Source organism: Solanum pennellii, chromosome 6, assembly GCF_001406875.1.
Source record: "Solanum pennellii chromosome 6, SPENNV200".
Taxonomy (NCBI): domain Eukaryota; kingdom Viridiplantae; phylum Streptophyta; class Magnoliopsida; order Solanales; family Solanaceae; genus Solanum; species Solanum pennellii.
The window spans coordinates 54,642,263-54,658,800 of record NC_028642.1 but is presented as its reverse complement, the minus strand read 5'-3'; the positions used below and the strand labels follow the sequence as shown (position 1 = coordinate 54,658,800).

Genomic DNA, 16,538 nt, shown 5'->3' with positions numbered 1-16,538 from the left:
GTTGAATCTTTTACAAAATATATAACGTGTCAAAATTTTTTAAAACACAAACAATATTGATACGTGGAATTTACCATGCACTGCTATTTCATTTACGTAAAAATATTTGACTGATCATAGAGTTTAAGCTTCTATTTCATTTACGTAAAAATATTTAATTGATCACAAAATTTAAACTTTCGATTTAAAACAAGTCATGTTATTACTATGATAATTACAAAACAATAATATTTTATAAAATCAAAAAGGACAAAAGTCATGTAGTAAGATAAAAAACATCATTAATTTATACATGTACAATGCATAAAAACCAAACGAGCCTTAAAAAGTACTAGGAGAGAGTAAAAATATCTTAAGGTTTAAGAGAAGGAATCCAATTCCAAAATGGAACAAAATTGTCCCAATTCAAGAAGTGTCACTTAGGTGAAGCTACTCACTTGTTAGGCTAAAGTAGAGCTGTAACACCGACTCACATACAACACAAAAACACACTGAAATCCACAAGATTTAACCCAAAAAAAACCCCATTTTGATATACCACAAAACAAGAAAGAACACCCCTTTTGATTGCTGTGGCAGAAGAAGAACAGAGAAAGAAGGTGAAAATCACATACCCTTTTTCTGTTTTTACTTGATTTGTTCTGATCAGATCTCTTTAACCTTTTTTTTCTAAGTTCTGTTTAATGGTTTTGTTAATTTGTCATTCTTGATGTGTATGTTTGTTTGTTTACAGTAAAGTTCATATCTTTCGTCTGGTTTAAGAGTTATTTTTTTTTTTGAATTCTGTTCTTGATTTTTGTTGGTTGTATGCTTATATCTGTTTTGTTTTTTAATTTTAATCCAGAGATGAACTGAGGGTTAGCTTTTGATTTGTGGTGAAGTTGAGACTTTTAAGGTATTTGTTAGTAATGGAAACACAGAAGATTTCAGAAACCCTAGTGGAGGGTTCTGTGGATTATAAACCAGTTTTAAGCCAAACCCCAGATGGTAAAACCCTAGAAAAGGTATCTGTTGTATCTAGCTTAAGTGAGAGTGGTGCTGTTTCTGAATTGGTCACAGTGACAGAGGTTCCATCAGGTGTTGGAAATGCTAATGTGCACAAGAATATAGCAAATGTGGTTGATGGAACTGAGTTAGAGTTAATGGAAGTGGGGTTTGAGCAGAAGATAGTGGATGGATATGATAACATTGATTCAGAGGTTAAGAGTGAGGAGAGGTTAGTGGATGGATATGATCACATTGATTCGGAGGGAGTTAAGAGTGAGGAAAAGTTAGCAAATGTGGATAATAATAATGGTTTGGAGGGTGTTGATACTGAGCAGAAGCTAGTTGATGGGCAGGGGACAGTTGAGAGTGAGAATAAGCTTGCAAATGTGGATGATTATAATGATCTTGAGGGAGTTGAGATCGAGAACAAGTTTGGAGATGTGGATGATACTATTGATTTAGAGGCACTTGGCCTGGCGAACGAGGATGTTACACTTGATGGTATGATGGAAGCAGGGACTTTGAAACATGAAACTCAAGAATCGGGTGCTGAATTTAATGAGTCTCTTGATAATAGGGTTGAGAAAATTGGTGTGGCTGATGCTGTGGAAGATATGGACACGTCAAAGGTGCACATAAATGATTCTCCTACAAAGATAGAAGTTTCTGGAGATGGTATTTCTCTGACAGTGGATGTATTTGGTCCAGATTGCACATTTTACATGGAAACTGACAACCCTATGGGTGTCAATGGGAATGAAGCAGAAGGTGATGTCAGTGATAGTCAAGAACACACTTTTGCTGTGGGTGACTTAGTATGGGTAAAAATGAAGACTGACTTGTGGTGGCCGGGAATGATTTGTGATCCGCAAACATCGAAAGATGCTGGGAAGTGTAATCAAGTGGATGGTTTCTTTGTTAAGCATTTTGGTAGCACTAGTTCTGTTTGGTGCCGTCCATTCCAGTTAAAGCCCTTTATAGAGTATTTTGAGCTGATGTCTCGCCAGAATAAGTCTAGAAGCTTTTATGGTGCAATAGAGAAGGCCTTGGGCGAGTATGGTAGGCGCGTGAAACAGGAGATGACCTGTTCTTGTTTTTCAAAAGAAAATCAAGTTGCTGCTCAAAATGTTCCTTCAAAGGAAGATGAGAATGGGGGTAGTGCTTTTTCGGCATCTCAATTTGAGCCTTCAAAATTTCTCAAATTCATCAAATCACGTGCTTTGGGTCTTCGTAGCCCAAGTGATATTGAGTTCACAGTTGCTGAGAGTTGTCTATCTGCCTTTTACAGTTCAATAGGCCATAAGCAATTGCCTTTGTACAAACTCAGGCCAACAAGTAATCAGATATCAGCAAGCAAGGATGAAGATCTGGACAAGCTGTCTAGTGGTGATAGTGTCCTTAAGAGCTGTAGAAGTGGTACTGATGATTGTAAAATGACTGAGATGGAGCTGTCTGGCTCATTGGAGTCTCCTAGAGGAACGAGGAGCATGATATCCCGTTCACAGATCTCGAATGAAAATGCCGGAGGAAAATCTGAAAAAGGTTTTGAGTCACGAGAACGGAAGAAGAGCAAGTACCTGTCATATCCTTATGTAAACAGTTGGGCCTCCCGTAAGAATTCACTTGGCCAGGGAGAAGATGAAACTGAAGATTGCGAGGAAGTTACTCCTGGTGGAATAAAGAGATCCTCCAATCCATCTATGGTCTCCACTCCAATTGGTAACAGCAGTAATAAGACCTCTCTAAGGAAATCGAGGAAATCTGTGAATGACAATGATATATGCAATAATGCAGATTTCAGTGCTGTCTCTTCGGCAGAAATGCTCCAAGGACTCCATCAGACAGCTCGTGATTGCTTCTTTCCTATTCAAAGCACGTGTTCCATTCCAATCCGGGATTTTTACTTGAGTTTTAGAGCATTCAGAGATCCTGACGTTCAGATAGATGAATACAAGGAAGCTACTTTGGGGTGTCCGGGAACTTTTCAGTCTGATAATAGTTTGGCCTCAGGAGGATATAATCTGCAAGTAGAAAGACAGCCTCCTCCCAATGTTCTCCCCAAGAAGAGAGGTGGAAAGAAAAGTGATGGAATAAATGCAACTGGTCCCAAGTTTAGCTCTAAAACCAACTTACCTAGGATGACTGCAGATGGTACCAGTATGAATGGCTCTCCCCTGATTGATTCTGTACAGACAGAACCTGATACACTCAAAAAAGGAGTAGTTCACAGACAGAGAAAGAAGGCGGCAATTGCAGCTGTGGTTCATAATGAGATTGGGATATTAGGTGGACTACCAGACTTGAATGGAAACAACGCGGGCTTGTCAGTTGAAAATATGCAGGTTATAGGTCCTGCTCCTACTCAAGGTAAACTTGAGCCTAAGAGGAGGAGGAGGAAGAAGGAAGAGTTGGTTTCTGAGAATCTGCCAGATCTGAGCAAAGGGAACACCCAGTTCATTCCAATGCTGAAAAGTGTGGAAGTGACCGGCTCGTTACCCTTGGAAGGTGGTCCTCAACCAGATAACATGTTGGGGGTACAGGGGGCGTCTTCCCTCCCGAATGCTGAACTTTTTGCTGGACAACCAAATGCCAATGAAATTCATGCTGCAGGCAGCTCATTACCAAATATTTCACAGATCACCGGTCTGGTTTCGTCTGCAAAAGGAGAAGGCAAGAAACGGAAAAGGAAGGAGAAAGCATTAATTATTCAGAATACTTCTTCAGCTCTACCAGATTTGAATGGACAGGTCACCGATCCGAATTTGAAGGGAAAGGAGGTCACAGAAATGAGTTCTGTCTCAGGTCAAGCTAAACCCAAGCAAAAAAGGAGAAGAGCTACTAAATCTGCTGCCATTGGGATACCCAATCCTAATGGAGATCAGAACACTCTTCTGCTATACTTTACGCCGGGTTCACCAGTGCCTTCTAAAGAGTATATCTGTGCTACTTTTGCCAGTTTTGGTCCGTTAGAGGAATCCAAAACTTTGTACCTTAATGATTCTACTGCCCAGGTGGTCTTTGCAAAGGATAGTGATGCTATGGAAGCCTTGCAGAGTTTACAAAGCAGAAACCCATTTGGACCTTCCCTTGTCAGTTATCGTCTCCGTCATGTTTCAACTTCTCAGCCCGCAGCTTTACTTTCTGGAGCAGTACCTTCAAATGGCGAGGGACCTGATCTGGTTGTGATAAAACAGAATCTGGAGTCGATGACCACAATGCTTGAGAAGGCTGGTGATAATATTTCCCCCGAGATAAAAGCCAAGTTGGAAAGCGAGGTGAAAGGCTTCTTGGAAAAGGTAAGCACCATGGTTGGTTCTTCTTCGTCGTAGTTGATAATAAAAGCTGTAGTTCCTTAGTTATCATTGAAATTGTGAATCTAATTAATTAGGATATTTATGCGAGAGGCTAACGACTGTTGTTGAGAACCCTGTGTTTTATCTCGCCTCGCTCGCTTTTTATTTTCTGTAGAATTGCTGGATCTGTTCTCTCCTGGGCTACTGCTCTGTGTGTTACTGAGCTGTGTTGCCTTCTTTATTGAATGGATGTTGGACAACTTCAATGCCTTACTTTCTCTCTGTCTGCATGGATTAGAAATGTTTATAAAGTATAATCAACTTCATCTTAACTCAAAAGATGGGAGTCGATTATACGAATCGTCAATATCCGTTTTGCTCTATGCAATTCAATGGTTTGAGCCTTTGAGGGTTCACCATATTATATTTATGTTACGTTGATTGCAACGTACTCTTTTTTCGGTTTAAAACCGAGTGTGTGATGCTCACACCTGCCAAATTAGGCAGGGAAGATCTATAGTACAGCAAATGCCCTTTTCAATAGTGAAAGTATATGTTGTTTCAGCTAATGCTTCTGTTTCAAATTGAAGCAATTGTTGAAGATCATGAAAAGCATGTTTTTCGATATTTTTGTTATAAAATTGTTGCGTTTTGTTGAACTTTCTACTTTAACGCAAAGTATACTTTGAAAATTGCTTGACGATAGTGATCACTATAGGTTTTGTTTTCGAAAAATAACTGTCATGGAGTTTTAAATTGGAGTCGGGGAGGGCTTTACCCTCATTGTGGGATTACTCTCAATGTGAGACTTTCGAATTTAGTTTGGTTTCAATATAGGTATTGAATATTGAGTGAGAAATAAAATTAATTAATGTTTGCGAGACACTAATTTTAAAAAAAAATTATAATGAAATTGTCTATACATATCCACATTATGCCAGAGATTTATCATCTCTTCTAAATTATTTTTCTCGTATTATTTACTCCTGCACTTGAATATTTTAGATGACGTTTTACTGAAATTTCACCTACAAAACTAATAATGTCACCAAAATTTTACCCTGACGTTATTCGACTCTTTTTGATTACGTAATGAACTGAAAAATGATTATTTTCTCTCTTTTACTGTCATAAAAGTACTAGTCCAAACTCCAAAGTTCCAAAAACATCCAAACCAATAATTGATTCACCAAACAAATAAAAATAAATATGATGCTAAAATAATTGTTAGTACCGTATCATATCCAAGTACTCAGCACTTTTTCTTTTTTTCAGAGTTTGTTTTAGTTTATGTGAAATATTTTTATTTTTAATTTGTGTAAAAAGAAAAATAAAAATTTATTCTAGATTACGAGTCTTTTTTATAGTATCACATAAATTCAGACGAGCAAAAGATAGTAAATAATATCTTCCTCGATATTTGTTCAAATCTAACGAGCCTTACAACTTTGAATTTCTCAACCCTAGCATTATTATTTATATAAAGTGCTAGCTGACCAAGATTTGCAACATTACAAATGTGAATAATCAAAAACTTGTGAATATTTAAGAGTAAGTCATGGTCGAAATTAAACAGCTTTTACAAATACCCCATTCATACTTAACATCCTAATTACTTTAATTAATTAAACTAAAAGCAAAATCCTTCACAAAAAAAAAAAGAAGAGGAATATTGATCAGTACAAAACCAGTACATAAGTGATAATTAAGGACTAACAATTATACCTGAGATAATCTCAACCACTCATGATTACAACACGAGATTAACAAACATAAATTAAAAATTAAGTAGTTACTAAAGTGAAAGTAACTTAGCTTAGTGCTATGACGATAATTAAACCAAACACCTAACGATATCACTTGATCGTAAGCCTTGTTGATTTAAATTTAATTCTCATACTAACGAATTCGTCGTCGCGGTTGATCCACAACCATTATTCATCAATCCACTCCAAGTTCCTAGTCCTCCATTGAAGTAACCTTGATCATGCCATTCAAGTGACAAAATCTTTGGATTAGGTTTAACATCCATTGTTATATTTTGTCCCTCATAATTAATTATATTTCCATCCATATTAGGCAACCCAAATGCACTAGAGCAAAACCCTCCATTATAATGTGGTCCGATTCTCGAAATATCCATCTCACCATAACCATCGATCAGACCAGTACTACCAACATTGACATTCCCAAGAAAATCTTGATTTCTTGTACTCGTAGTCCCCACCAAAGCTTGATACTTGCTACTATCCATAAAATCAATAGGTGCATGATGCATGAACATATTATTATTTCCCATAAAATTACCAAAGTGGGAAAAAGACATTTCAGGATAATTATTAGATGATTCAACATGAGGGGTAATATTGTCATTAGACAACTTTGAATTCTTTGAAGATACTTTTTTGTTCTTCCTACATCCACCACCAACAGGAATATTCCTTAAAGTTCCCCCTTTAGTCCAGTACCTTCTACAAGATTTACAGAAATACCTTGGTTGAGAAAGGCTGTAATTGTTGTAGTAACAAAATTTAGTGTGTGTTGAGTCACAACGAGGGCAATTTATAGGTTTATCATGTTGTGGTCTTAATTTTCTTTCCATTAATGGCCTTGAACATGTGAAAATGTCACCACCTGATGGAGATGAAGATGAATCAAATTCATTTTCCTCGGGAATTGTGTCCTGACAATAGAAACACATAAGTAAAAGTTAGAAGAAAAAAAAAAGGAAAATATTGTTCAGACTATTAAAAAATATTAATCTATTTGCATAGAATATTTCAGAGAGACACATTTCTATATTAATTATAAAATGATTATTTAATTTAACCTTTAATAAAATAATTCATAGCTGCATGAACATTTATTACATGTCTTAGATGTCAAATTTCAAAAATCTATTTTTTTTCTTAAATTTCATATTAAGTAAAATAAATTGAGACGGTGGACTAACTTTAGATGGTTGGGGTTAGTCAAAAACAGATTTTGAAGCATCCAAACAATATGGAAAGAAAAAAGAACTATGTTGTCACAAACTCTCAAAAAAATGTTAAAGCATTCATATCAGATCGTTTAAATATGCACTATTTTTGAAGGCATGCATCAACATTTTTCCAGGAGATGTACCTTTAGGTCTACTACACTACGAGAAAACTGTGAATTATATGGGGATTTTCGAAGAAATCAGTATGAAAATTTTCAGGAAAATAAGTTCTCTGTGAATTTTCATACTAAACCTCATGTAATTCACGGTTTTCTTATAGTGCTAGAAAGTACAAAAATAGCTAAAAATGAATGCCAAAATATCTCGTAATTGTTTAATCAGATAATAGACTATATATACTCCTGCAAAAGTAACTTCAATCATCAAAATGTGAATGCCATAAAGGAACATGAAAATGTAACATTGAATTTAGTAAAACACAAACCTGTAGCCAGTTAGATGAATCCATGCAAACTTGCAAAGAAGTGATCCCCATTAGTACACTTTTTTTTCAACTTGATTTAGTAAAAAAGAACAAACTTTCAACAATATGTAACTAAAATATTTCAAATACAAAGTTTCTTTGTTACAACTATATATAATAATATGTATATCAGTGTATATCCAAAATGGATAGTGAGAAATGAAAAAAAAATTGAGCTAAGAACGTGAATATAAAGGAAGAAAAAGGCCTTATGTGGTGGGGACAAGGACAACTTATGTGGGCCTATGTTTTGTCGGCCCACTGTCTGTTGATTGAACAGGGCCCACATTGGGTTAAACTTGACTGTATATATTATCATCAATAAAGGAGATTTGGACGGCTGTGATTTTGTCAACTTTGGATTTGTGGTTTGGTGAGATACATCAGACGGTGACAGTTATATTGAGAATATTTGGGTCCTCGATAAAGAGTAAAGGGATAATGGGCCCAAATTGGGCTTCAAAAACAAAAACGACACTCTAAATTGTGGACCCGGGTTAGAATTTGGGGCCCAATAGATAGTATGGACCCTTTTTCTACTTCGACTCTTACAAGCAAGGCATATATTCTCTTGTATGACGTGTCATTTCTAATGACCATATATGGTGTTGGTAACGATGTTGAATTAATTGTTCAAGATCATATAAGAAATAAAGAAAATCACAACATTTTTACTCGAACAATGTGATCGCATGTATGATATAACCAGTGGCGGAGCCACATATAGTTAAGGGGTGTCGATCGACACCCCTTCGTCGAAAAATTGCATTATGTAGCTGAAAATTATTTTTTGTGTATATATATATTACATATTGACACTTTTTAGCTTCTATACGATTTTATTTCTTAATATTTTGACACCCCATAAATAAAATTCTAACTCCGCCACTGGATATAACGTACACTTGCTTCATTGTTAGTAATGTTGAAATCACAATGATTTAATATGAATTATGAATTTATATTCCAAGATAACTAGATTTGAATATGACATGAAGTCGTACTATCTATTTTTGTTTGTATTAATAAAATGATGGCTATTCGATATGAATCGTGAATAAACTAATAGGATAGCTAGGTGTATACCATGAAGTCAATCATATCGAGATTTATCATGATTTACGTGATAAAGTTGCTAATAATCACTTTAGTAATCCAAAGAAATTACATTAAACTTATAAAAGATCATTTTTTACACAAATATCAAATTTGGGGATCATTAAAATGTGATTAATACAGGACAAGATGATCGACTACTCCCTTCCTCCGTTCCATTTTACGTGGAAAATCCTTTGACTTATCAAGTAAAAATAATTAGAGACATTTGAATCTTGTGATATAAAAGAATTTTTATATATTTTTGTGGGTGAATTATTACGTTAACGGTAAAAAAGGAATTTTAATTTTTTTTCTTCTAATTTTTGTAAAGTGACATTCTATTTGGCAGAAAAAAAAGGAAAGAGCGTCACTTAAAATGAGACGGAGACAATATATTTTTATGTCAATTTTCGACCTTCAATTCTTTCTGTCTCTTAAGTAAAGAATGTGTCATGTCATGTTTGATCACATCTCCCCAATTTTTATTTGACCTACCTCTACGTTTATTTGAACCTACTATAGTCACATGCTCACACCTCCTTACTACTGCTTCTATGCACCTCCTCTTTACATGTTCAAATCGTTACAATATTATTTTTTTAATTTTATTCCGTATAACTTCATTTTTAATCTTATCTAAACTGATTTATGTGCTCGCACATCACTTACTATAGTCACATGCTCACACCTCCTTACTACTGCTTCTATGCACCTCCTCTTTACATGTTCAAATCATTACAATATTATTTTTCTAATTTTATCTCGTATAACTTCATTTTCAATCTTATCTTTCCTAATTTATGCGCTCGCACTTCACTGGTTATACCGAATAATCCACACATGAAATTTAGCCCGCGCTAAAAAGAATATAATTACAAGTGTTTTCAAAAAAACAAATGGAAAGTAATATAGTGATAATGATATAATATCATATCCTTTGTGCTTTTCAAAAAGATAAATAAAATAAATGGTTCCCCTAAGCCTTCCACAATTTTAGAACCCTAAAATTGGTATAGGAAAGTGACTTGAAAAGCTATAGCAATAATTAGTTCATCTTTTCCAATTAATCTTATACTATTACCCAAGCTTGAAAAAAGAAAGAGGAAATTTTCCATGTTACTTTCTTTAGCCAAATGACAAAAAGAGAGAACAATTTGAAGAAAAAAAAAGATATCTTCATCACATGTTATTAGGACCAATTTCATCATTACTTTGTCCCTTTTTTTTTCTTTGTTAATAAAAAAGAGAAAATTCACAACTTTTATGATCAAATTTGTGTTTGAAAATCGAGGAGGGAAAAAAAAAGCAAAAGAAAATCAAGCATCGATCGTAAAATCCGCTAAAGTTCTAATAAGTAAAGGGCCATAGTAAAAAAATAAAATTAAAAAAATACCAAAAGTTTTTGCTATCTTTAAAATAACGTGTAAGATACTCCTAGAATATATTTAACAAAAGTTGAAAGTACAAATCACATGATCATCATGAAGATGCTCAAAATAAAAATAGTAATTTCGTCTGATAACTTGATACAGAGTTTAAAAAAAAAATATTATTTGAAATTTATGTTCATATGATTATAAATCATTTTGTAAGAGTAAAATAAACATTTTTAAGTTAAATTATTACTGAATATAGCAATATATTATTTTTTTCAAATCAATTAAAAAAAAATGAATCTTATAAATTGAAACTGACTAATGATATATGTTTTAATATATGTATTTCGAGATTTTATTATATAAATAAAGTTCAAATATATACTTTTTTAAGAACCCATAACATGTAAAATCTCATCAAATTCAATTTAATCAAAATGTCGCACATGACATTGGATAAGGCTTCAAAGAAGTAGGGGTGGGCATAAACACCGGAAAACCAAAACACCAAACCGAATCGAAATTTTTCAGAATTTCGGTTTCGGTATTTCGGTTTTCGGTTCGGTATTCGGTTTAATTTTTTGTATTTTTGATATTTCGGTTCGGTTTTCGGTACATATTATNCCAGCACAGCAGGCAGCAGCAGCAGCCGCCCAGCACAGCAGGCAGCAGCAGCAGCCGCCCAGCACAGCAGGCAGCAGCAGCAGCCGCCCAGCACAGCAGGCAGCAGCAGCAGCCGCCCAGCACAGCAGGCAGCAGCAGCAGCCGCCCAGCACAGCAGGCAGCAGCAGCAGCCGCCCAGCACAGCAGGCAGCAGCAGCAGCCGCCCAGCACAGCAGGCAGCAGCAGCAGCCGCCCAGCACAGCAGGCAGCAGCAGCAGCCCAGCACAGCAGCAGCAGCAGCCAGCTGCCGGCGACAGCAGCAGGCAGCAGCCAGGTGCAGGCCCATTAAAAAACCGAAATAAAAAATCGAACCGAACCGAAATATTTCGGTTTGGTATTCGGTACACAATTTACAAAAACTGAAAACCAAAAAAACCGAAAAAAAACCCGAACCGAACCGAAATACCGAATACCCACCCCTACAAAGAAGTGTAAATATTCTCTTTTTAAATTAGGAAGAATACTTTTTGGTGTCCTCAATATTCATTAATTCCTTTCTTTACAACAAATTAATTAAGGAATTTGATTGGAAAATAGCCAAACTTTTTCTTGAATTAATATTTATAAGTGCAAGTATATTACATGAATCTTGATTCTTAATGCTTCTTATTCCCTTGACAACAGTAATATAATTACAATAAGGAGTTTACTAATATTAGTCGGGAAAAATATCTGAAACAAATTTGAATTTTGATTGGAATTGTTGTAATACTTCTTATCAGTGGGCAGGATCCATTACTCCATGCACTATTTAATATTCTTTTCGTCCATTTTTATTTTTCACGTTGCACTTTTTAAAAGTTAATTTAACTAATTTTCAAAGTTAAATTAAACTACGTTAATTTGATATTTTTCAATAAGATATTTAGATATTCAAAAACTATACAAAAGTACTATACATTATAATTTTTTTCATATCAATATGATGAAATAATACATCGTAAAATGTTAGTCAAAGTTTCTATAGTTTCACTCTTAAAAATAGAAATCATGACAATTAAATATGGACGGAGGTAGTAGTGTATTTCAAAAGATACATAAGTGTCCATGCTGGACAAGTTACTATTTATAGTGATGTAATATTTTTTATATCCACGTGAGCATCTATATATCTTTAAAATACACTATTAAATATTACAGGGTAATAGATCTTGTCCAAAGTTTGAAATTGTTACAACAATTTCAATTAAAGTCGAATATATTTCGAACCCTTAACCCCGCTTGTGGCTGTGTACTACTAATCCTTTCATAGTGTCATGCATGGCTCATGAGTTTGATTCCTAAAACGGTCATTTCGACTAATTGAAATAATAATAAATTAAAACATCTAAGTTAATAACTACTCCATCTTAATTGAGTGACCGTCTAAGAAATCAATATCATAATGTACTTTCATTTTAATTTGAAGCACCTTCCATATATATATATATCCCAAAAGTTGTTGATATATATATATAGATGTGGTAAAATGAAATGATGATTTAATTTGCCTTTCTTCTCATGCAAGACTGTCGTTGCATGGTATGCAAAATAATATAAAGAGAATGAAAGAAAAAGTAAGAGAATATTTTATGAGCAGTTTGCATGAAAACTATATTATTGGACCATATAATATATGCATGCATGTGAAATACTTTTATCATTAATACTACTTTGACTATGTGTAATATAATGTTTGATATCTTTAAAATTTTGAAACTTGTGTGTTGGCTCATCGAATCTAAAAAGAATGGACCTGGTTTTGTTTGGGACCATATTATATTCCTTTGCCAACAAAAGTTTTATTATTTTATTCTTATTCCAAGAATATTTTGATACACATCGGGTTTTTTTTAATAAAATAGGAGTATGACAAATACTTAGACGAAGTTATATTGCGTTTGTGTTTATGTAAAACGAGAGAAAATTATATGTAAAATATATATATATTTTCATTCTATAAACTTACAATCATATTAATACAAATCTTTCCCCAGCAGTTCTGTTTTGCCTTTCTCTTTTTCTCTCTCTATACGAACACAAATTATACAAATTACAAGATCTTTTAACCAAACTAAGCCATTATATAAAACAATTTACCAAAGTAATACATTTTTCTAAAATTTTGCAAAACTAGTATAAACGTATTTCACGGTAACGTTTTAGGGTATATTTAATTTTTTAAAAACTAACAGCATTAGGTTGATATATGTTACTGTAAGTAACGTTTTACTCCTAAAACGTTATTTTCAGTAACGTTTTACTCCTAAAACGTTACTGTGAGTAACGTTTTAGGAGTAAAACGTTACTTTGAGTAACATATATCAATCTGACGCCATCAACTTTAAAAAAATAAAATATATCCTAAAACGTTACTGTGGGATACGTTTATACTAGTTTTGTAAAATTTTAGAAAAACATATTATTTAGGTGAATGGCTTTATATAATGGCTTAGTTTGGTTAAAACCTCTTACAAGATCTTTTAACCAAACTAAGCCATTATATAAAACAATTTACCAATGTATATTTTGTGCTGTAGCAAGCACGCGAGGTTTGATATACAAATATTTTATTTCGATTCATTGTATGCAAATTTAAAATTTTATGCAGATATGCAAACACAATCATTGATATATATATACATTTTAGTTACATAGATACAATTATGTCAGTCTGCTATGTATACAAATCTGATGCACTATAGTAAACATAAAATAATTATAAAGCATAATTATATTATACAAACTATAAATATAACATACAAATATATTTTTTATATTTGCCAAATCCAAATGTTACTCTTTTAATTATATGGACACACAGTGCTTTGTTTAAGAAAGAGTGTGTGTTAAAAGACTCTTGAGTATGTATTTGTCATGTGATCTAAAATATGCTATTTAATCATATGACAAAATTATAAAGTGGAAATATATACATTTAATCATATTATTAAGTGATTATTGAGAGTATTAATGACGTTTTGGATTGTTTATTTAGAAATTATTAACATTTTTATCAATATAACTTAACACCGATTTGTACTAAATTCTTTTTTTGGTTCTTTTTTGCGACAGTGATTTTGATTGATGGACTAACAGACTAGTATGAATTGGACAATCATATTAATCAAAGTAACAAAGAAGTCTGAACATAAAATCAAATCATCCACTTTTATAGCACTAATTTTTATACTTCCAAATAATTATAGCCACGTATATATGTGTTCAATTTTTTTTAAAAAAAAAGAAATATAACTTGTTGAAATTCTGAATATATTATACCAAATAAAACTTTTAGATGACAAAAATAATTACTGAATATTGTCGACTCTGTAGATAGGATTGTATAGCGTGATTGGTGACATTCCTTTTCTTTTTTATTCGTATACTTTGTTTGGTTATGAAAAATTCCCTAATTAAAAGTATGAAATAGTTTGAATTATTAGTAGTAATTTTTACACTTTATTTAGATCATTGTTACTCATTGTTTCATAATCTATTATATTGTACTGTACTCTATCGTACTGTATTGTATGGTAGATATAATGTTTGGCTAGACTGTATTGTTTGTTGTTTTTTAATAACATTTTAATTGTTTAGTTTGATCGTATCGTATTGTATTGTAATTTATAAATTTACTAAAAAATCCTAATTATTCTAGGGTAGGAGGTTTGACTAGATTTAAAGAATTAAGATAAAGGGTAAAATAGTATTTTGAAATATTATATAAATATATAATTGAAAAAAGATATTAAGTAACAATGGGAACACACCAAATTGGTTGTTCCATAAAATAGGAATTTTCATTGTTATGTAACAACGAAATTTAACGATACAATACAATATATTTTAAGTAACAATCAAAACAAACATTGTTGATATAGTAACAATACAATACAATACAATACAATAGGTAACAATGATACAAATATAGTGTTAGGTAGATACCTAAGAAATCATTTGGCATGAGATATAGTGTATAATAATTGCAGTATAAAATGTAGGATTATCTTGTTACATGTTTAGTTTAAGGTAGTACTAGTAAATAATCCTTAGATTACTTATTCCACCATTTTTATCATAGTAATAAAATAAATTATTTTATATCTCATATACATAATAAAATAACTTATTTTCAATAAAATAACAGATCGAATATACACATGCGCAAAGAAATTAATGAGCGAAGACTAATATTGTTCAAATAGACAAAATCTTCAACTAGTCGGTGGCACAATCTTTCATTGCACACGCCGTTGTGAACTTGTTCTATCCGATTATTCTTCCGTCTCAAATTATATGATGCAATTTAATTAGATATAAAATTTAAGAAATATAAAATCTGTTTTTTCAAAGTTTTGCAAATAATTTTATGAATAAAAAAACTACATAATAATAAACTTTTAATTTTTTTATATAAATAAAATATTAATAATTCAATTAAATATTTATCAAATAAAAAAATCGACCCCAACGTGGGTCCATTCACGAATTGTGACAAGCCGACCGTGCGTCTATCAGGCTGTCGCATTTGAGTCATTTAATTGTTTGTATAGTATTTAATTTTATTTCCTAATAGTCTACAATATATATTTGGTTCTATTCTTTTGGACATTAATTAATTATCTATCAATATGCATGCATGTATCCTTTGTTTTTATTTTATTTTATTTTTTTTTGAATTTTCAGTGTTTGATAAGATTGTTTTGACCTTACAATTGTGTGTTCATACTCTCTATTTTAACTTTCCAGCATTTGGCTAGCTATCTATACTCTTCTTTCATTCTAATATTATTATACCGGACATATTATTGTTGTTATGCAGATACATCATATACATTTAAAATAAAGGAACGTGTGGCGATGTATCTGATGGAATTGTATGAGTTGTTACAATTAGGTTGAGTGACTAAATATAATGTATTTAATGAAATTGTATGTGTTGATCTAACTAGTTTAAGTTTCAAATAAAATATGTCCAACGAAATTAAAAATATTTACATCAAATTTTAGAGAATGTACAACAAATTTGAGTGATATATAATTCTCTAATGTAGTATTTTGACGAGTATATATATAGAGAGAGAGAGAGTTAAAATACAAGACAAAGCAGACAAAGAAAAGTTGGTCGAATGGTAAGCGATCCTGTGGAACTTCACTATTGTTAGTCATTACTCAAATAGTTCATTTGAGTTATTTTGGGCCTCCAGGATAGAATATTTGGGCCTCAAACTCTTAAACCAACAAGCACATTTTCAAAAGTGATCCATTAAAGCTTTGGTCTTTTTTCTCATTTAATTTTTTTTTAAAAAAATAAAAAAAATCAAATGCTAGAATTAAAGCTTTGGTCCATACAAATTTAATTAAACGAGTATAAAGAGCACGTTTATTTTTGGGAAAATTATAACTGTGTGTTTAGCCGCCATCAAAATTATAGCCAGAAACAACTAATTATTTTTTTTTAAAAAAAATATATATAGAAGAGTTAACCTAAGTAGCATTTCCCCCAACCACTTAAACTAAAAATAACTTGACATATGTATAATATATGTATATATATTTTATTATTAAAAAATTATACAAATTTTACTAATTACATCATATTTCTATTATTTTTCAAATTATAAAAATACCTTAAAATTTAAGGATTTCGCATACATCAATCAACGTCCCGA

At 32.3% G+C, this 16,538-nt stretch overlaps 2 protein-coding genes across 2 annotated transcripts; one reads left to right on the top strand and one right to left on the bottom strand.

Moving 5' to 3' along the window:
* Positions 1 to 327: 327 nt before the first annotated feature.
* LOC107023311 lies at positions 328 to 4,553 on the top strand. Its single transcript, XM_015223967.2, has 2 exons — positions 328 to 599; positions 845 to 4,553. Exon 2 carries the CDS (start codon positions 909 to 911, stop codon positions 4,314 to 4,316), a length of 3,408 nt encoding a protein of 1,135 aa, XP_015079453.1. The 5' UTR covers positions 328 to 599; positions 845 to 908; the 3' UTR covers positions 4,317 to 4,553.
* A 1,286-nt stretch (positions 4,554 to 5,839) lies between these two features.
* LOC107021660 (dof zinc finger protein DOF5.6) lies at positions 5,840 to 7,909 on the bottom strand. The gene is made up of 2 exons (XM_015222360.2): positions 7,709 to 7,909; positions 5,840 to 6,963 (listed from the first exon to the last, which is right to left on the bottom strand). The coding sequence occupies exons 1-2, from the start codon at positions 7,757 to 7,759 to the stop codon at positions 6,175 to 6,177; spliced, it is 840 nt and encodes a 279-aa protein (XP_015077846.1). The 5' UTR covers positions 7,760 to 7,909; the 3' UTR covers positions 5,840 to 6,174.
* Positions 7,910 to 16,538: the final 8,629 nt, after the last annotated feature.

Excerpts from the sequence above, each read along its gene's own strand:
- LOC107023311 (XM_015223967.2), top strand. The coding sequence starts at position 909 with ATGGAAACACAGAAGATTTCAGAAACCCTAGTGGAGGGTTCTGTGGAT.
- LOC107021660 (XM_015222360.2), bottom strand. The coding sequence starts at position 7,759 with ATGGGGATCACTTCTTTGCAAGTTTGCATGGATTCATCTAACTGGCTA. Across the intron at positions 6,964-7,708 it reads ATTCATCTAACTGGCTACAG|GACACAATTCCCGAGGAAAA; the intron begins GTTTGTGTTTTA and ends TTCTATTGTCAG.